Here is a 22,507-nt window from a genome sequence, read left to right as displayed (position 1 = left end):
CAAGTACATTGCTGCATCACTTTGCTTCCGCTGAGTTCACTGACTGTAACTAAGGCTTTCATGAGGATGAGGACCTCTTCTAGCTGGTCCCGGAGGCTCCCAGGTAGCAAGTGAACTGATGAGTGGTGCAGTCCCAATGTCAGCGCACAGAACAGCATGGCCTCCTAGGCTTCTCTCTGCTCAGATTTCTCATCTATTTAGGAAAAAGAAATGTCTGTGTGAACACTTAGCTCGAAGGTGTGACTGATTTGTAAAGATAATATTCTGACTTGCATTTATACTTTTTCTTATCCCAAAATGACTTGAGGGGACTGGAGCAGTGTTTTAAGCAATATTATAGCGAGAAGACTGGAGTTCTGTAACATACAAACTCTACGTGGGCAAAGGACTGTAAGCAGCGTTGGCACAACGCTAGACTGTTCATGCTTTGTGGACCAAACCCCTTCCAGTGGGTGTCAGAACGAGGGAGATCAGGCTGTGTCAGTGGCTGACGGACCTCTGCAGAACCTTCCGTTGCATTATTGCTTCTGCTTTTTGTAAAAAATGGAGAGTGTGTAACAAAAGGTTCCAGGGAAGGGAAGCTGAAGAGGAGAGGAAAACGGGATTGAAGAAAGAATTACAAAGGAATTGAAGACAGCCATACTCTAAACGAGCTCCAACATCCTGATTGGAATGACTTGCATCTCAGCACAGAGAATTATAGACAATTTGCTGATGGAGTGACTGCCTCAGAGGACAGTGAGGGGTCTGTGACCCTCTGCACCAAATAGTCATTTGGCTGGGATGACATAGTTGAGCCCCTACATGACACTCCCCTCCTTTGACTCTGATTCTGTCAACAGCAGGGTAGTTTAATTTTTAAAACAACGACCCTGAGACCCAGAGAGGCTGAATGGGTTGTTCAAGGTCACAAGCAGTCAGGCCACTTTTGGGAAGTGACCCCTGTCAACCAGAGGCCATCCAGCTCTAAAATACGCTGCCTTGTGGGATATGCCAGTCTCCCTGTCACCATCAGTGTTTTAGGCAGAATGAGGTTGTCACTTGTCAGGGATGCTGTAAAGGAGATTCTTGAAAAAGGGTTCAATGACCTGCTGGCTTCTACAACTTCAAATTCTATGATTCCAGCTCCAGTTTAATTGGTTTAATAAGATTGTATTTTTCCCCTCGCTCCTTACAGAAATGGACCTTTAAAAGCATTTTGTTGTATTTTCTTTTTAAAAGAGCAGTTAGCTTTGCATCTCAGATACTTTACAGTGTACCATGGATATCATGTATTTGGAATATTAGTTCACCAGCTAATAGTGCACAGTTTTAGTTATATATGAAATATAGTTTGGTGAAATAACACTGCAGCTTCTCACTAAACCAAAAGCTCGAGAAAGCTTCTTGTTACAGAGAGACCCTCATTTTCCCGGCTGTCAACCTGACTGATATTTTAATTTTTCTGCCCTGTAGAAAACTTCAGTCTCTTATCCGATAGATAAATGAATGAACCCCCAGGAAACGCAGCTGAATGTTTCGGTTTGCCAATGCAATAAATGCAGAAGCTAATAAATGTCTGCTTCCATCAGGAGGAGGCGTGTAATGAGTAAATGATGAGAAAAAGAATTCGGGGAAACAAACGATTCATCCAATCTAAGATGACAAAATAATTTTTTAATAACTTGGCCTCTAGTTGGAGAGAGGGCTTTCATCAGACGAAGACAATGCCTGTTGACACCCAGGCTAGCACACGGCCATTTACATCCAGCTGCTGATGGATGTGGTCTGGTTACATTTGGGTCACCATGAGCAATAAGCCACGATTCAGACGTGGCCTGGTTATTGCAAACGTCCCTTGCTCTGTAATATCCGTGAGCGCGTGCGAGGAAAAGGAATCATTTCAGGGCCTAATTCACATTCCTAACCCCGGGTTACATTTCTGTTTCACATTTGTCTTTATAATAAAGACCCTTTTCAAAAGTAAAGATTCGGTCTCTTTCCCTTGAGGTGCGTTCGTTGCTATCCTGGGTTCCACAAGAACTTCTTTCCTGGGGGTGAATATGCTGTTCCTTAATGCACTTGCATGGGCTCGAGGCTCTAAATCCCCAGCGCCCCCCTTTGTGGAAACTAACAGAACACAGGATGCCTCCCTCGTGGATCGCTGCATTTGTGCTCACGGGCCTCGTTTGGAAGGACTCGCACTAAGCAGAAGGCTCCGAATGGTTAAAATGGGGTCAGTGAGATCAGACCTTGGAAGGAGGAGAGTCATAATCCATATTGAAGATGTGAAAGAGAGACTCCATGCCAGACCGAAAGATCGTTTGATGAGATGCATTTTATTATCACCCCTTTGTGGGATCTTTCTAAGAACAGTCCTCAGAAAATTCATGTGGAAGGATTGGCTACTGAACACCAGCAGTTTTCAGGGACAGATTTTCATGAATATTTCTAGAAGACTATCAGATTTGCTTACTGAGTCTTCCATAATTCTCTTTCTTTCCTATTCTGTACCCTCTCACTGTCCCCACAACCCACATTTAAATTTTTTTTTTTTTTTTTAGTTTTTACAAGTAAGACACCTTCTGGCATGGTTTAGTACCCCATGAATGAATGCATTTCTGCAGTAGAGCAGTGAAACCTTCAAGCAGTAGTAGGGTTCAGGGCCACAATGCAGGAAAATGTTAATGAGTCATCCGATAAAAGCTGGACAGAGGTGGTAGGCACTTGGCAGCCTGCATGTGCCTCAGAGCTGCAGGAATCCCGCACGTGCTTCCTAAGGGAGAGCCATTTTACCTGAAAGCTAAGACTTTTCAGTGTGCTTCTATTCACATGCATATTTCTATGCAGGATCTTTCAAAGGCCTTCCCTTTGAAACACAAAAAGATAAACATGTCTTTGAAATGGATAGGTGATCCCTTTGCCACTTTTGAAATAGTTCTCCATTTCATATCTGAGATTTTTAACCCTTAAATTAGGCCTGACTTTTCTATTCACCCGAGTAGTTTTATAAGCGTTGCCAGCCCTTGAGAGAACCATGTCACAGTTATTATCCACATCTGAGTTTGGGCTGAAAAATCAAGGAAAGGAAATTAAAACTTGAGATAGGTGTTTCATCTGCATTGGGTCTTATTTTGCTTGGTTATTGCAGTCCATTCTTTGTGACTGAACATGGAGGTAATACATTTATTTAACAAAGAAAATTCATGAATTTGTCAAGTACAGCATAGAGTATGCATTGCTTTATATTAAAGAAACCACAATATTTAAAACTCTCAAGACCTCAGGCCTTAAATCCCTGGCCTTGGAGCATAAGACCTGTTCTATTCCGCTTTGGCACTTGCTACTTAGGGGACATCAGGCAAGTGTGTAGCCTTGGTTAAGCTAACCATTCTTGGTAGGTAGAATGAAGACAGTAGCCTCGGACCTAGCTTCCTTCCTGGCTGTTTTTTTTTTTTTTCCTTTCCTTTTTTTTTTTTTTTTTAAATCATTTGAAATAAGTGGTTGTTTCCCCAACCATGTTTGCTGTTGGGAAGTCCAAGTATCCCCCAGCCTCCCAACAGATTGAACTCTTGCTCTGACCTCCAGAGCCTCAGCCTTTTTTCTAGTCACCCTTTCATATGGATATCCCATTCCTGTGGATTGCAAACACTGAAATTGAGTAACTGTTTTTTTAAAAGTATTCTCCTCCCCTACTAGTACCTTGCTCGTAGGCTGTCAGTCAATATTTGAGTAAAAAATGAACACTAACCTGCTTAACAAATGGCAGAAGAATTTCAGACACCCCAGGAAATAAGTTGGGCTTTAACCTTCATAATTTGAAATAAATTTTTCCCTGTTTTAAAATAATCTGTGCTGTTTTATCTGTATTGGCCTTGTGGGTGGATTCATTTGTAGCTTGTGGAAATACCAGGCTATTGTTTCTTTCTTTTGTTTCTTTGTTTTTGAGGAAAGCTAGTCGTTAGGTATATTATAAGAAATTGTTGTATAACTGTCCTTATTCTTAAATCTTTTGACCGAGGACTAAAACATAAAGGAATTTAGATATTTCTTCTCTCCTTTTCCCTTTTCAGGAGAGAAAGAAAGCCTAAACAACTCATCTTGCCTTGGATGAGTGATCTACTACTTATGTTAGCTGTCCTTTGTGGCTGGATAGTTATGTCGCTTTTCATCTTTAGTATTATAAACTCTGTGATGAAGCATTTCTAGTAGAGGCATTGGAAACATGTTGCCTTAAGTTGTCCCTATTTATATTCTTACTAACAAATTATGAGGGAGCCCATTGCTTCATATACTCATCAACACTTGCTAACATTTGTATAAACAAGACAAAAAGCAAACAAAACAGCCACTTTGATAAGGGTAAATTAAAATGATTTTGTCTCACAGATTTCCTGTGACCCCGCTTCCGGGGAAATGCAGGGGGCAGATACCAGTACCCTAGGCCTTTTTGTCAGGAGATTTTGAAGAATGACATCTTCTCTTTGGTGAAAGTTGTACTTAGAAAATAATAAAACTGTTAAAGACATTTTCTCTTTGGTTGGATTTTACGTAGTTTTTCTCCTAGACCTCGGAGAGCACACCATGATGGAGCCAAAGGTAAATCCACAAATGAGAAACTGTCAGGGCTTGTAATGCCATGCGCTGTGCCCCGTCCAGGACTATTGTGTATAGTGTTAAATGTCTGCGTTAAAAGGGTTGAAAGGGTGAGCACCTAGCTCTTAATGAGTCAGTGTCAAAGGTGACACCCATGGCTTTCCATGCATGGTTATGAAATTAGCTTTGGAAGCTCAGGAACGCTTTGCCATTTCTACCTCTTCAGAGCTCCCCTCATTAAGGCTTTCAGCTGGTAACTGCTGAAATGTCAGAATTTTTTTCATGATCTTACTGTCTTGGAGAGATGCGCACAGTTTGGGATTCTGAGCTTGTCTGCGGCACTCTCTTTATGTGAGCTGCTTATTTCTATAGCGTTGGAAAGGTATTACTTCTGAACAAATAGATTTGATTCAGTTTGCGGTTACTGCTCAGCTGGTGCCAAGGAGCAAAGAAATCAACTCTTATCAGGTCTGTGAAAGAGTTCAAAGGTTCACTCCATTTTCAGGAAACTTTTTCTTAAGTAGATTTTCTGGATCAGAATGAGTTATTGGCGTTGGCCTCGATCATACTTTAAAAATTCAGGCGCTAGGCAAAAAGAAGTGGGAAGAAGGCAAGCTCTGTCTTGGTTTCTCCAGCCTCTTCTGTCAGGGTCCCTTTCTCTCTGGCTTCTTCCTCCCAGGGATTCCGTTTTTACTCCACATACTTGCACCTCGGGAAGCAGTGCTCCCATCTGTCTAGTTATGGGTCCCTATCAGGAAGTTAAATGATGGTAATAAACTACGGGATTAGTGTAGAGTTTATCAACCTGTGTTCCAAGGAAGTAATCTTTGAGGTCTTCTAACCTATATGATAGTCTTAATATTCGATTCTGTTCTTTGATATCTACAAATATTTCTGTGATTGTGATAATTTTTCAGTCAGTAGGATGGACCTTAGAAGTAGGAGGAACACCAGCTTCTATGACAGAGCTTCCTACCTCCCATGGTACTTGCGTTGTAATCTGGAGCTGTTGGCGGCCAAAAGGACCACAGAACTGAACGCAGTTATCTTTGTGTAGTGTGACGGGCTCGTCGTTTCAGATTTCTCCCCCCACTGGGCCTTACAGATGCCTTCACCTTCCTCCGTAGTGCCCACCGCTGGGCCCGCCACATTATAACTCATTAAGAATAAGTGCTTCTGAATGAACGAGTTTTAAGTTCGCCTGTCAGAGGTCTGGAAAAGAGGGTGAAATGGGTGAAGCAATTTCATCAAAGGAAGTGTGTGTCGTAAATCCTTTGGATGGTTAGTATAAAACTGTGCATGCAGGTATCGTTTACAGCTTTCTTTTCAGGCTGTGGTTTTCAAGAGGACGCCGCGTGCATGTGTGTACACCCGCGCAGGTGCTGAGCAAGTACGGCAGAGTTTGTTGCATTTAGCAAGACGCTCGGGGACCAGTGAGGGCACAGCGGAGAGCAAGCCTGCGCTGCGTTGTCCGTACGGATGTGAGGCTTTCTGCATGGAGCCACCTAGGGGCTGAGCTGTTTGATGTAGCATCCGCCTCATCTAGCACTTCCCATGTAAGACTTCGACCTTGACAGTGACTGTCACATCTCATAGCCCTCAAGAGAGCAAGAGGTTCCTGCTCTGGGAACATGTAGTAATTTAAAGTTACTATCCAGGACTTGCGAGACATCATGGTAAATTCTCCTGATAACCCTTCTGGTAACTGTGAAATTGCTTTGTCTCCCTATTGTCGAAGAAACAGTGAGATGCACAGTCACGTCAGGAGCAGAAAGATCTCAGGTGTGTAATGTGGAAGTCAAAAAGTGACGGTAGAAGGGAGAGACTGTTTTATCTCAGGTGGAAGAGCTACAAACAATAGAAAGATTTAAGACCTTTTATTGACATTATTTTAAGAAGACTACTAGTGAGAAAAATGAGTACCTTATATATAGGGTAAATCTCATTATAAACATGGGTGATGGTTGCTGTGGGTAGGAAAGGGTCAGAGTGTTTTTGCAGAACATTTCTGGGTTTATGTGTACATATAAGTATACTTACCATGTTATAAAATATACTCTTCAATTTATTTTACAACTTTCTATTTTTTATACCACTTTGGACCTGTTTTCACCCATATAAGTGTAAGTAGAATTACTTTATTTCTAATGGGATTAGAGTAAAGTTTTACAGATGGAGAGATCTCTGCTACGAAGCTCAGGATATATGAAAAAAGCTAGAGAACTTACAAGGAAATAAAGCACATCTAAGTTAAGAGCTGGGTATGAAGAGCAGTTAGGTACTTGAGAGAAATATAGGACTTTAGAGATTCATCGGAAAAACTACCTCCTAGAAATAGAAAAATTCAGCCTAGTGATCCTATGGCACCGTAATTCCTTATTAATTATACAGTTATTGGTATGACTTAAAACTTATGTCTGTCCCTAGGATGCTATAAGCTCCACAGTAGTGGGGCCCCGTATCCTGTGTGCTCTGTAATATCCCCAGTTCTTGGCCTGGTGTCCGGCACAGACGCACTGTTTGTGAAATGAAGAGATGAAGAAGAAAAGAGACAGGATGCCGAATGAGCATTTGCTCCAGCTTATATGAATTGCTTAGACGAAGGAACGGAGGCATGAGATAGTGTAACTAATATATAAGTAAGGTACCTTGCACAGTGGCAAGGCCGTCAGTGAATCTAGGGTTTGTATTCTAATTAGAAAACTAAGTCAAGAAAAAAACCTAAAAATCTTAATTAGTAAAGTTTCCAAAGTGCCTGGAATAAAATTAGAAATGCTAGAAAAAGCTCTGAATATGTCTTTTTTTTTTTTTAATATGAGAAATAGTAAAGATGGAATGAAAAGGTAATTACAAAAGCAGTTTATTAATTTTGCCAAGGTGCCCAGGAGACAGTTGGCTTTTCATGAAATGTGGCTTCTTAGAGATGGTAAGATCTGATGCTGGAGTTAAACATGGCTTTAAAAATTTAATTCTTCCTGCCCTTTGTTAGAAAAGGAGAGGGGTGGAAGGAAACGGATTTCTGAACGAGTGAAAGTAAAGCATTCCTGTGGAGGAAGAAGATGCTCCTGTGTGTCATTGCATTCGGCTTCATTGTAGTCACTCGTGAGGTGTAGAAAAAGCAAACATGCGGGGCATGATGAAGGTTTGTTTCTGATTAACTTGACTCTGTATATCATGAAAGTAGAATGGCAAGTTAGAAAGAAGGGTTTTTTCCTTATTCAATAAAGGTCTAGATAGAGGTGGTCAGTCCAGGGCTGGGTTGGTGGCATCAGTGCCACCGGAGCCCCGGGCTCCTGCTATTTCCGTCCTGCGTCCTTGCACAGGGTTTCGGTCTCTAAGGTCAGCTCACGTTCCAGGAAGGCTGCTGGAGTGTGGCCATCACATCTACATTGCAGACTGGGAAAAAGGGAAAAGGCAAAAGGGCTGTAAAGATCCCCTGCCCCCTGAGGTCAGCTCCCGGTGAGCAGCCTGCTAGGAAGCCCTACACAACAAGTCTGCTTACAGCTCAGCCTAACCGGAAGCAAGGTGGGGAGTTTGGCTTGGAGACCATGTATTTAACTGAGAACTCGGGTTGTCTGAGGAGGAAGGAGAGACATTGGGATAAGCTACTGATAGTCTTTCCCACGGGGAACCTTCATGTGTCTTTCTAAAGAACTGAAGAGTCAGATTCATTGGAATCTGCTAAATTTGTAGTTTATTATTGCTCATTAGTGATGTGGATTTGAAAAAATAGGGCCAAGAAAAGTTATGATACACTTGTGGATGTACACAAATGGTTATTAGCAGAAATTTAGGGACACTTGGGGATAAATATCTGGCCTTTGAGTTTATTGTTTATATAAAGTAAACAGCATTACTCAATGTTAGAAAAATGAGACACAATCTTAATTCACCCACTTGATCAAGTTTGTGCGGAGCTGTGTGCGTAATTAATGGAGACCCAGGCTCTGGCGCTGGATTGGCTAGCGACCCAAGGGTTGTTGGCAGGAGTGGTATTGTGGCCAGGAACCTCTGGCTTCCACAAGGAGAAGCCAGGCGCTAAGCCAAGTGCTGAACCTACATTGTCCCATTGATGGAAGCACCCTCGAAGATAAGGTCCCTGTTTTAGATTTAAAAAGTGAGACTCAGTTTAAATAACCCAAACCACTCCTTGGTATACCTTTTAGAAACAGAATACTGGATCTGATATACTGTGAATCTGAACCACTCTTGGCAGTTTGCAAGTTATTTAAATATTAGCTTTGATTTTCCTGTCTTGTAGACAGCAGGAGGGGAGGAGATAAAAGGGGAGACCAGAGACAATGGCATCAAGATCACAGGTTTAAGGCATGCCAGTAATGAAAGGTTCTTTAAGATGCCAGCTCCTCTATTCTGGGGCCACTTTTCTCACTGAGGGCTCTCAGATTCCTTCCTCTGCTCCTCTGCCCACCGGTGACAGATTTCAGAGTGTTCAGGGGCACAGGGAAGGTGAACCTTTACACAGCCATTAGGCTTTCTGATAGTAGGTTTCTCTGGAGAAATACGGAAACCAGGAGATTAACTAAATTTAGACTATTAATGATTTTTTAAATTCTGTAGCTGTTAATATTGATGTGGTAAAAATTTAGTTACACTGCAGTGAGTCTCTGGATTCTGTCTTATTCTATAAAAGGACAGGGCGGTTGAAGAACCATGAACTCCCTGGGGCCACCTAATGCCATTCAGGAAATGACTCTTTCAGGGCTCTGTGCCTAGAACTGTATCCATGTTGCGTTTGCAGCATTTAATTGCGTCCCAAATGCTAAGCTCTCATCTTGGGGTAAGCTCCTTACCTGCATCTAGCTGCTTACATACAGATTATGATAAAAGTAGGTTCACGGTTGTTCGTATAGAAAATGCAATAATCAATAAATAATAATACAAAAGTGAACACTGTGTTTCATGTACTCACAACTGTGAACCTACTTTCCCCACCCTGTATTATAACAGTTCATGGGTGAGCGTTATAACAAAAAGCGTAAAGAAGTTTGTCTTGAATCTGACTGCTTAACAAGAGGAATGCTCTTCCTGAAATTGTCCAGAGGAAGACCTTTGTGGGTGTTTGTAAACACTAGACCTTTGTTTGAAATAGCTAGCCAAGTAGAGTCACACTTGCATTTGGGTAGGAGGGGTGGAGACTTACAGTTAGTGGTGATTACAGATCAGCTTAGAAAGAAGAGAGCCAGTCTGCTCACCTCCAAGGTCAGACTTGTTTCTTCTTTCATTCACTCTTGCTAAACACGAACAGAGTTGCCACCATCCTTTAATGGACAGTGACTTGGTGTTACCCTCCTCTGAGAAATAGTCTCGGGCCACCAGAACTTAAATTGTACCTGCGTGGTGTGTTATGTCATCCTGCTCACATCTTCATATGAAGCATTTTGTGAAAGAACAGACAGGAGCTAGTTAACAAATTTTCCTTGTGACCTTTTGGATTTGTTCTTCTATGCTACAGGTATGATGATATTAGTAGTAATAGAAAAGAAACAAGGTTCAGAACCCGAGAAAAAATTGCAGGAATACTGTGTGTGCATGTTTTCTCTTGATCTAATTTAGACCGTGAAAACAGATACTTTTCAATCTAGCAGTAATGTGTGTCTGTGCATGTGCATTTTAAAATACGCTTTTAAAGGGAGGCTTTCTGCAAATGGAAAGTGGCAGCGCATCACTCATTTAGACGCCGGGGCCACGGCCAGCACAAAGCAGCTGGGGAAGGGTGCCCACTCTCGTTGGTTCCCATTATCCTCCCACACCGTCGAGAAACCCTGGTCTTGGGTATCAGTACAGATGGGTATATCCCCCACACCCCGAATTAGAAGTTTAAGGGAGATGGGACAGAAATATTAGAACACTTGCTTCCAAAATCCATCACACTGTTTTGTTCAAGTCTTCAACTGTCTTAGCAGGTGTGATAAATTGGCCCAGTAAACATCAATCCCAAACTCCTTCGTTCTCCCTCTTTTCTCTAGAAGTGAGAAAACAACGATGCTCAGTTTCCCAAGTTCTTTTGCAGCCAGGGCTGTGCATGATATAAAATCTGGCCAAAGAGATGAGAGTGGAAAGCTCTGACTGGGCTTCTCTTTCCTTACTTACCTGCCCCCGCCCCTGCTCCTCAGACCCATGACAGGCAGTCACCGCCTTGAGACCCTGAGCATAAAAGCCACGTGCTCAGGGTGGCTGAGAAGGAAGACAGAAAAGGGCCTGTTTACTTGATGGTATCCTTGGCACCTGCCTCAGCTCCGGGTTTCCAACATCCAGACTTCTAATTACGTGAGAAAAATAAGCCCCTTTCTCGTTTAAGCCACTATTTGTAGCTTTGTTGTTGCCCTGTTCCTGCCCTTGAACACAACCTGAAGCGACGCCCATTCCCTTTTAGCGTGGCCGAGCAGACTGATGTGTTTGTCAGTTTGCAGGCCACACGTAATATAAGTGTAGCATTCCGCTTTCTTTGTGTTATCTTCCGTCATTTACTTTAGACTTGTCTTCTTCCCGTCCTCTTGTAAATAAAAGCAAAAGTTGGAATATAGCTTAGCATTAATGGTGTCCCTTGGTGTTCTGGATATAAGGATGAATGGGGGAGATCCTTGCTTTTGGGGGTCTCGTGGACTAGTTGGGGAGACCACACATACATCCTGTTGTTGGTACCGTGTGGTAAATGCTTTGGTGGAAGTCCATGGTACCTCTGCCATGGAGAAGGGGTACGCAGCAGTTGGCTTTCACAGTAGAACAACCTGCTCCAAACTTCGTGGCTTGAAACAGCCACTGTTCATTTGCCTCATGATTCTGCAGGTCCCCAGTTCAGGCTGCTAATGGTGGGCACCTCTGGTCTCAGCCGGGCTCCCTCGTGCAGAGTTGGCGGAGGTTTTGTGATGATATGTCGGCTCTCCTTCAGCGTCAGCTTCCTGATAGGACGCCCAGCAGGCTTCCAGGAAAGAGGCTTGTGTTTGGGACTGGCACACCTTCGCTTGTCACGTTCTGTTGGCCAGAGCAAGTCCACATGCACTGCCCAGGTTGAGGGGGAAAGATGCTGCCCTTTCACGATGAGAGAAGTCTCAGGGTCAGGCCACCGAGAGACATGAATGCAAAACAGGGCCAAGAGGTATGGCCAGTTTGGCAGTCTCCCCTGGGGCTCCGAGGGAGTCGGGCAGGGGAGCAGCAGCAGTCTTCGTAAAGGAGCTCACCTCAAAGTTTAACTTCAAGGGTAAGAGCGGGATCTTTTTTATCAGCACGTCATAAAAAGTGGTGCCGTCAGTCACCCTCAGTGCTGGAAGCATTTTTCAGTATTGCCCATTTCTGCTCTTTTCTTATCTTTTGAACGTCAGTTTTAAAAATAACCCATAAGATGATGTTGCTCTCAGAAAGGAAAAGTTGCATGTTGAGAAGGGGAGGACTGAAATCGTGGTTGGACTTTTTTTTATTCTGTTGTTTCTCATGGACCGTTTAAGGGGACTTTCTTCCCTCTAGATGCTTTGTAATTAAAGGGTTCCATGAGAAAATCTGTTTGGGAATCATGATGAACAGTTATTTCCTGTCTTGGAGATTTACCATGCATAGTCCTGGCATCAAAGTACTTTTGCTGTTTGAGTTAATTGGATTTCATTGGTGATAAAGTCCGAAATTATTGGTTTAGTTTTTATATGGGCTAGTAGTGTCACTGTATATATACATATATATATATATATATGGTTGGCCAAAAAGTTTGTTTAGATTTTTTCAATAAAATAAAAGACACATTTTTCATTTTCACCAATAACTATTGAGTTGGAGATTTTGAGTATATCTGTCATCTCCTGCTATTGGCTTCTAGTGGGTAGAGGCCAGGGGTGCTGCTGAACACCTTCCAATGCATGAGACAGCCAGCCCCACAGCAAAGAATTATTTGGCCAAAATGTCAGTAGTACCAAGAAACTTCGCAAACCACTTTTGACATGTTCAGTCAGTCACAGCACTTTCTCTATACACTGCACAATTTGTGTGTGTGTGTGTGTGTGTTTCAGTTGCATTTCTACCTTTCTTGAAATAACAAAGCAAAGTACACCAAAAATGCTGCGTATCTTCTTCCATTGCAGTATTAAAACGGCAGCACAAAAACTTAACCAATTTTGTTAAGTGTTTTTTTTTTTTAATGCACACTGACATGACAGCTATCACAATATAGTTTAACAAAATTGTTTTGCATGAAATTAAGGACCACTAAGCACTACTAGAGCCATCGTACAGAAAAAACTCAACAAACTTTTTGGTCAACCATATATATATATATGTATATATAATCCCCGCCCCCCCCCCCCCCATTGCCAATAACATTCCCAACACTCCCCAGCCATTGCCTTCACATTTCTCATTTATCTTGAGGAACCAAAAAAAATAGGACAGATGAGCAATGTAAAAAAAATCAGTGGTTTAATCGAAGAAAATAGTTTTGTTTTTCAAAGATTTAAATTTTTATTAAAATAGCTTTTAAAAATATTATCAAATGGTATATACTTTTTCTTACTGTTCCAACCATTTTTAATGAGTAACATTCCTACAGTGCTTACTGTATAGAACCCCAGGTACTCTTCAGAGAATTGTCCATGAGGTATCATTTTTAATCTCCTAGAGAACCCTATTAGGTCATTATTGTTACTCTCCCCATTTTACAGCTGTGAGGCGACTGCTGGGGTGAACTCACATGTTTTGCTCCGCAAGGACAGGGCCATTATCTGGCTGTCTGACCGAAGTCTGTGCTCTTAACCACCACGCCGTTCTGCTGAAAGTCGCTCATCTGGGTGCAGAGCGCTGTGGATAACACAGTCCTGTTTTATGTGAAGTCCGTTAAACCTGTGTACAGCGGAACGCTCTGTCTCCCCAGCTCAGCTCGTTGTCTGTGCTGTTAGTAATTGACCCCTGGTGCCTTGTATTGGAAGATGTTTTAATATAGAAAATGAAAATGCCTATCATTTCCAATGATGCCTTGACCTCTAATATGGGTGACAGAAACATCTCCCAGGTCTAGAATTATGTTGCTGTTTTGGAGACTGTTTACTTCCTAGCAACTCCTATAAGCATTTATCAGATTTTTGATAGTGCTAAAACCTCTAAAAGATATTATCATTGTATTTTGAATTTATAAGATCTACCTTCTCAAAGAAAGTCTTGGTGGACATTGTATCTTATGCTTATATCAAACAATAAAAATTTGTTCAAAAGGAAGAAAATAATAAGTTAATGTTTTATTTGATTTAAATAACATTTACTGGCCACAGATCCGTACCATTGGACAAATCATGTCAAGTATTTTACCTGATGTTGATAGAGCAGGAAACTCTAGAATGAACATGAATGAAGATATTTTGAAATTGATGTTGCTAAAGGACGTTGCAGGCCGAGAACAATATGGCCACACACAATGCAGTGATTGTTCATAGAAAGACCACCTGGTCAGGTCATGGGCACCTTTCTCTACCTGCTTTTTATTTTGTTTTGTTTTGATTTTTTTTTTTTTTTTTTTTTTTTAAGGTCATTTCACCAGGTTGTCTCACACCTCACACAGGTGGAGGACTTAGATAGTGAGTGTATCAACGAAGTTTGGAGGGGATATAAAGTTTGTTTACAGATTATTATATACATATGTATAAAATTGCTTTCTGTGTGGCCATATTTATATGCATAAATATATATAATCTTCACCTTCTTTGGAAATAGGAATGTGAATATTACTTATTTGAAGCACAGATCATATGAGTCTTAAATTTTGGCTATTACAAAATAATTAGACAAATATAATTGATGTAAATGTGTACTACTGCAAACTGGAGGGTTGACCAAATACCAACAAACTTAGTTATAATGATGACATTAAGGTAACAGTAATTTATAATTAATAAGACCAGCAGCAAATGCACCCTATTACCATCTGGAGACAACAGATAACAAAAACAAACTTTCTGGAAATTATGTTATTTCTACTTCCTTTGAGTACCTGTTCAGTAGAAACAATTTAGAGAATTGTTACTAGTGTTGTAACATTCTTAACTTATTACTTCAGACAATTATATGTTTAAATGTTGACCCGAGGGGAAGGAGGGTGAAGGATATGCAGGAACCTACTAGTTTGCCCCTTTTCTCTTAATCTAAAATTATTTCACAATACAAAGTTGAAGAAAAAGTACTTTTATTTAGTAATATAGAAACATTCTGCAAGAGCGTAGCATTAATAAAGATATATAAAATCTTGACTTAGCCAACGTCTTCAGTATGTATCCCCACCAAACACATGTTCCAGCCATAATAAGTCATTTATTGGTGTTAATTGGATTCCTTGGGGAGAAAGATCTGAATATAATTTTTGTATGCATTATAAAATATTTATAAGCAATGTAACAACTACTTTTGTGCATCTCATTTTAAGAACAAGTCACTTTAAGAAATAGAACCATGCAGTGAAGCCCCACTGTGTTCCCCTTTTTAGGGCATACTGCTCCCTTGCCCTTCTACCTGCACCACCAAACTGTTGCCACTTGTAGATAGTTGTTGGGATTTCTGTTTACTAATTCTGATTCATCGTTTTGTACTTTCCCAAACTTGACCTAAATTGCACCCTTCTGTATCATATCTACAACTTTTTTTTTAACCTAATTCATTTTTTTCACCACAGTACAGAATTTCACTGTATGAATACCCAATATCTCCATTCTCCTCCTTGCAAGCAGAGAGAGAGAGAGACAGAGAATATATGTGTGTTTAATGATTGTTCATTTTAAAAAGTATTTTCTAAGACCAAAAGAGATCTCTACTCCTGAACTCCAGCAACACGGCTTTTAAGTGAGCAATTGTGCCCTTTCATTATAATTATAATTATATTTCTTTTCTTCTATATCAGATGGCAAGCTCCATGAGGATCTGATTCCCTAAAATGACCATTATTGGAATTAAGGATTTGTTTTTATTAAATAAATAAGTAAATACATAAATGAGGTACACTTTGTCTGTATTCAGATCTTTAGCATATTTGTGTTTATTCTGTGGTGCCTCCTGGGGACTTCCTTTGTTAGAAAGATTTATGTATGGTGGGCAACTGGAACATAAATAAAGACAAAAACTTTAAATTGAGAAATTATATGCTAAGTTTGCAGGTGAAATGGGAGCAAGTATTTTGCTTTTAACATCCCAGGGGAAAGTTTGGCAGAAGCAGTAATAATTTGACTTGCGTTTGACTTTACAAAGCGGAGGGGAGCTCATCAATTTATATTAAGGGAGAACTCTTGCCTTTGTTCATCATTCTTGTTAGAAAGCTTAGTATTTGCTTTTGATCAATTCGAGTTTGTATCCAGAATGGAATTGCCAACATTAGTTCTTTTTCTTCAAAATTATTTTATTTTGATTTCGATCTTATTCTGCAAAAACACTTGATAAATTTCACAGGTTTCTGGCCTATCAAATTTGATTTCTACAGCAGCTGTAGAGATAAGCAGGTTTAGTATCGTCCATATTCTACAGGCGAGGGAGCACTGGGAGGAAGTGGGGGAGGTCAGGGGACCTGCTAAAGGCCACAGAACAGAACCTGAAACCACATTTTTCACCCTCGTGCTGGCTTTGTCCAGACACTACAGTTTCAATGCTTAAAATAATTGAAAGTATTAATCAAGACGTTACTGCTTTGCCAGTATTTTAACAGGTAATTCAGTAGCACAATACTCACTTGACAGTTCATCATAGTAATATGGGACTTTTCTCATCAGTGTTAGTGTGATTAGTAAGTGCCTTTTTACTGCCCTCTTTGTTAGAAGGGTTAAAGAAAAGCTTTAAACCAAACGTGGCAACAGAGTATTCCTGACTGGTATTTCAAAGGAAAGAAATTTTACACATGGAACTGATAGGAAGGTGTGACGCAGCCTAAAGTTAAAATACCTGAGAAGACAAATGGCTTTTTGATAGCCTGAGACCTACAGATGAATTAAAACCTCTCGACATATAGACTAGTGTGGTTGATCACTCAAATTGCGATTTTAAAAAATGCAGAAGCAGTACACCTAGAATATTGTCTTCATGTCAGAAATGCACCTTTGTGCTTGAAAATTATAAAAAATTACAATCGATCTTTACAACTGTTCTCTTCATCTTTATTGATCAGGTGCAAGAAAGATAAATCGCAGCCCAAATAAGATTATAGTAAATGTTAGCATCGGAGGGGACTATAGGTTGATAGAGAGCCATTCATCATCTCAAATGGTGACCTGTCCATTCTCCAGCCACCCTGAGTCGGCTGTCTAATCACATACCTATTGATTTTATCTGCAGCCAACAAACCAGGATGTGACTGTCATTGGACAACCCAGATTGTTAAATGCGAAGGGGTCACTGGTGTGAAGAGGATTTCATTTTCATTTTCTCACCAACCAACAATGATTTATGAAAAAATAAACTACCCCAAGTCATGCATGTGAAACCTGAGTGATTAGAGAATAAAAGTGCACAATGGACCACCGTATTGTGTTCTTTTGTACTATGGTGCATTTTGCAACATATTTCACTGAGTCTGAAGGCTCATGGGATCATTGAGGCCACCCCTGCAGACAGGTTTCAAAGCAGCCAGCCAGAATGGATAATTTTTAATTTTGCCGCTCCAGGGAAGGCATTACTTTGCTGTTACAACTTAATTTATGTTGCTTATATGTTCATCCATGTAATACTGAAGCATTTTTTGGGGGGGGTATCAAAATTATGTAAATCCACCCCTGTGCTCTTACCGATTAATTTGTCATAAATGTTGATGCTCTTGTGGTCACGTGGAGGTGATGGAACACATTCTGCTCCATAAAGAATCCATCTGGAAGACAAAATATAGTGTAAAAAGCAATGATCCTTTAATGTCCTATGTGGACCTCTGTAATAATAGGCAAACGTGACATGTGTGGATTTTATTATTCGATCTCAAGTGTCTTTTGATCTTACAGGGATTGATTCCAAATAAGTGAGATCTAAATAATCCTTCAACAATATGTTAGGAATTTTATCAGACGTCTGAAAGAATGATGAATTATAACTATGAAACTTTACTCTGTAATTTCAACGTGTATACAAACAACTACTTTTACATGTGTTTTTATACGAATCCATTCCACTTGTGCAAGAAATCTTTGTCCTGCTGCTGGAGCGGCTGAAATAAGAGCTTATGTGTTTTCTGTCGTTGTACATCTCGCACACATTTTGTCCTCTCGGAAAGTGAAAACTCTGTTATCAATCTTTGTCCACAGAGCTCAGAGTTCTACAAAGTCACCACTGAACAATATCAGAAAGCTGCGGAAGAGGTGGAAGCAAAGTTCAAGTAAGTTTTTAATAGTATTATAATTACTCCTCTCAACAGGATGGAAATACAGCTTTCTTGCCGTTTGAACGGGAGACAGTTTGTTATATAGCTCTCTGGAACACTTGGGAATAGGTTTCGGGTGGTTGAGGAGGATTCATGTTATCTGCTGGAGTGGAATTCATATGCAAGGAAGAAACATTTGGTGAACCCTTGTTATGACTCAGTTTCTTGAACAAAGGGAAAATAGCAATAATAATAGAATTTTCATTTGGAATAATATATAAGGTAGGGTACCCTTATTTATGAAGGTGATATTAAATTGGCACCCCTATTACCACTCACTTTTGTGCAATAAAATGATGGGCCTGTCCAATTGGGGTATCCCCTTTTCTCGTGTTTAAACTGTTTTCATTCCTTAACATGTACCTTGAAAGCATTTAAATCACAGACTTGAACTTACCCTTGATTAAGAAGGCGAGGTGAAATCGCTACCTTTAGTAATCCTTGGAATGTTGAAATGAATGTTCTGTAATTGGTGAATCAAAGTGTCCGTGACCCATAGTCCTGGACTCTCCCTTTGCTGCCTGCCAGTTCTCACGTTGGGTAAAAAGACAGCATTCAGAATTTTCCTGAGTGTATAAATAGTTCTATTGTATTGCTTCTGTTGGTAGCACACGTGCATATTAGCAAAGCAAGAAAAAGAAGGTGGTGTGAGAGGTTCAGTTGAAAGATTGCTTGGTTGCTTGGGCTCTGACCTCCTTCCTGGTGCGTGTTTGTAAGCATTTGATCAAATGATTAATCCCTAAGGTGGAATGTTAGTACTTTCTGCTCTAGTGCAATTTGTTCGGTAGTGGATATTGGTGTTATTTTAATATTGATTAAAAAGGTTTGTGTATTTAAACAGACAAAACCCCCATTCTTCCTTCATGAATTATTCTTTAGGGGAAGGAGGGAGAGACCTTCTAAGAATGGGGCACACATCTCACTCTTAAAGGGTTAATGTGCTATCTCTTAAGAATTTAGATGTAAAATTGGATGTAGACTTGATTTTAGAAGGTACTCTACACATGTGTTTTTAGATTTTTATCTTTCCCCTAATGATAAAGCAACATTGTTTTAAAGCTTTTTGTTTCAATATCATGAGAACCTTTGACTTGGCACCCTGGGTGTGTCTTCATTATATGATGATAGCTCTAAAAATAACTTAAAATTTGAAATAAATCAAAGGGTAATCATTTTTGACTAGCATGATCTATGAAATCACCGTAATGATGATATTTTAAGATGAGGCCTGAAGAAGAGTTTTGGTGGAAAGGAAAAGTATTCAGAAGAAAAATCATGCTCTGTAGTTGGTGGGTGACAGATTAGTGGAGGACAAGGGCTTAACTCAGAGAGACCAGTGCAAGATGAAGTCAGAAAGGTCAGTAGGGGTCGTTCATTCGCTGTTGGGCTGAGTAGTTGGTCTTCACGTAGCACGAGGCCTGTGGAAGGTATTTGACCAGGTGAGTACGTACCCTGATTCCTGTGTTTAGCAATACTAGTCTGACGGTGAATGTGAGGTTCGATTGGAGGCATGAGAAACAAGGACTGGAAGTACTAGATGAGAGGTCTGTAAGTGAAGGAGAGAAAAAAAAAGAGACAGATGCAAAAAAGTCATTGAAAGATTAGACATGAATTAGTGATTGATCGGTGAGTGTGCTAGTTCCACCATAACAAAGTCCCCCAGACTGAGTGGCTTAAACAACCGAAGTTTATTTTCTCACAATTCCGGAAGGTGAGATTTCAAGTTCAAGGTGTCAGCAGGGCTAGTTTCTTCTGAGACTTCTCTCCTCAGTGTATAGATGGTCGTTTCCTCCCTGTCTTCACGTGGTCTTCCCTCTGCATGTCTCCTAATCTCCCCCTCTGATAAATCACGTTGGATTAAAGCCCATTCTGTTGACTTCCTTTTAACGTAATTACCTTCATCCACATACATTTTCCAAAGTACCATGCATTAGGAGTTCAATGTATGAGTGGGAGATACACAATTCAGCCCGTAACACCTGGAAAGAAAGGGCAAAGGAGAGTTGAACAGATTTGTGGAAGCTGGATTTGATAGAGAGGCGAGTCTGGTTTTAGACGAGAAGAATCTCTTCTGAAGCCCTGTCCCGTACCATGCATTTAGCCTGGGCCAGCCTACGAGAGAATGAGAGTCTCACAGAAATAAATGTCACGATGCCTTACCTTTTCCAAGACAACGCGGACCTGTAGCTTAGACTTAGTTTTAAGCAGAGCCTCAACAGCATTATCTCTCTTACCTTTGTAAGATATTATTCTTTATCCTATCCTACTCTCTCATCTGGTGTAATAAAGAATTTTAGCCTTTCCCAGAGAAAGGTCATTACACCCAGCTCCTGGGAGGTAACCTGTAAAACCTTGGAATTTCCCAGGTGATAGAAGTGTCTTATTAGTGACGATGGGCCCCTGGAACCATCTTGTATCAGCCCAGCCTCTGAGGAACTGGTGCTAGAGACTGAATTCAACCACGTGGGCCATCAGTTGAGCAAGCCTGTGTAAAGGGGCCCGCGTGAAACTGGGCCTTAAAGCATAGGTGAGCTTCTCTGGTTGATGATACTCTGTGCGTATCGTCACACCTGGATACCGGGACGGCACATCCTGAGGACAGTGGAAACTTGGCGTTTGGAGCCCTCCCAGACTCTGTCCTACACATCTCTCCCCTTGGTTGATTCTCTGGATCACTTTCCATAATAAGTCATAACTGAGTTTAATCGCTTGCTGTGAGACCTGTGAATCCTTTTAGCGAATCGTTGAAGTTTAGGGTGGTTTGGGGAACCCCTTGAACTTAAGGTGATGTCAGATGTAAGGGCAGTCTTAGGGACCCTGCCCTCAGACTTTGTAGTTTGACTAACTCTAATGGAAACCAAAACCCTGCTTTTACATACTGTGAAGGGCTTTTTAAGAGTTAGGTTTTCAGAGCAACTTTCATTATGTAATTTTTTTTTTCAGCTACTACCTGCTAGACTGAGTTTCCTAGAATATTGTATCTTGATTTTCAGTGAATTCATTAGCTTCACACCTAGGAAGTGGTAGTGCTTTGGCTGTAAGAGACGCTTTTACCCTCTTTTATTTTTTTAATCCTCACCCAAGGATATGTTTATTGATTTGAGAGAGAGAGACAGAGAGACATCGATTAGTTGCCTCCCATACGTCAGTCACGTTGATGCATCCTGCCACCATAGCTAACGGGATTACTTTGGCAATGCTTAAATATCAGCTCCCACTTCAGGCCCTCTATTCGTAGCTTTGGCAATAAACCATTAAAACACTTTAGATTTAATGGGATTTTTTCTTCTTTATCGATACCTCCTCATTCATTGTTAGGCCTCCTATGTGGCATGTCCTCTGCTGCTTCTGAATGTACAGCAATGAAGGAGGGAGACGGGCAGGGCCTTCCTGGCATAGAACTTAGAGTCCGTCAGAGGAGAGCGAGAGGAAGGCAGAATTTTAAAATAGAGCTTTTTAAAAACACAAAGTCAGGTCTACTGTGATGGAATAATTGCACCCCTAATAAGTATCTCATTATTAAAGATACTGTTTACCATTTTTCTACAGAAGGAATTAAACAATTAGGAGATAAAGAATTGTGCTGTTTATTTGCCTTGAAGAACTTTTTCCCTACAATAGCTATAAAACTCAAATCACTGAGCAAATCCAGCATTTTTCTTTTTTTTACATCTAGTTTTTATTCAACAGATAACCTTTTCTCTTCCCAATCCAACTCAACAATCATTATTGGCACTTCATATAACCTTTATCACCCCATGTTATTATCTGTTAAATAGAGCAACTTACGGTGCTGATTCCTAGTTATATGGTGATAGTATCAGGTGATAGCTTAGCTTACTGAAAATGATGTCTGTATTAATCCTTATTTTCCACCTTATAGGTAATTAATTAAGTGAATTATCATAGTAAGTAATGTTACATTGATAGTGCTTAGCACAGGTCATGCATAAGATAAATGCCCAATAAATATTAGATTTGATTTTTATTGCTTTATTATATATTGCAGTATGTATTTATTGTTATAATAGTATTTTATGTCCAACTCGTTATGAAACTATGCACCGTAGAAGTAATTTCTGTATTTATTTCCAAACAAAATCTAGATGGTGTTGACATCCCCCTCCCCCCCAAAAAAACATTTGAAAGACTTCTCATTCTCAGGGAGTTCACGGTCCAGCGAGAGACAGCATATAATTCACGTATGACAGTATGGCACTGTAAGAGACATGTCAGAGCGATATGGACAGAGTGCCCTGGTTCTTGGGCAGCCTCAGAATCTGGTCTCTTCTGGTGGATTAGAGCCAATATATACCACACCTGTGAAAAGACAGTGTTGTTACCAGAGTGTTATGTATATAACATGTAATTTTTTTAAATTATAAAACAAATATCAGGTAAATTTAAGGCAGATATCAAAGAAACTTAGAATATTTTAAAGGCAGTATAAACCCTGTGAAGAAAATGAAATATCAAACAAATGAGAAGCATTTTAAAAACAATTGATATTTCATTCCCATGCTGTTCTTTAGATAATGAAGTGGCCAGTTTCTACCTTCC

At 40.4% G+C, this 22,507-nt stretch overlaps 1 protein-coding gene across 3 annotated transcripts in view; it reads left to right on the top strand.

Annotated features, from left to right (window-relative positions):
• The window catches only part of CHCHD3 (coiled-coil-helix-coiled-coil-helix domain containing 3), a 266,376-nt gene that overhangs the window by 191,385 nt on the left and 52,484 nt on the right, over positions 1–22,507 (top strand). For all 3 annotated transcript variants that reach the window (XM_090286807.1, XM_090286806.1, XM_090286805.1), the window contains one exon: positions 17,832–17,902. In XM_090286807.1, the coding sequence (XP_090142933.1) occupies positions 17,832–17,902 (71 nt within the window). The remainder of the gene's footprint in view (positions 1–17,831; positions 17,903–22,507) is intronic.

Source organism: Furipterus horrens, unplaced genomic scaffold (genome assembly GCF_987537825.1).
Source record: "Furipterus horrens unplaced genomic scaffold, mFurHor1.1.pri manual_scaffold_9, whole genome shotgun sequence".
Lineage (NCBI taxonomy): Eukaryota > Metazoa > Chordata > Mammalia > Chiroptera > Furipteridae > Furipterus > Furipterus horrens.
This window is presented reverse-complemented; position numbering and strand designations above follow the sequence as displayed.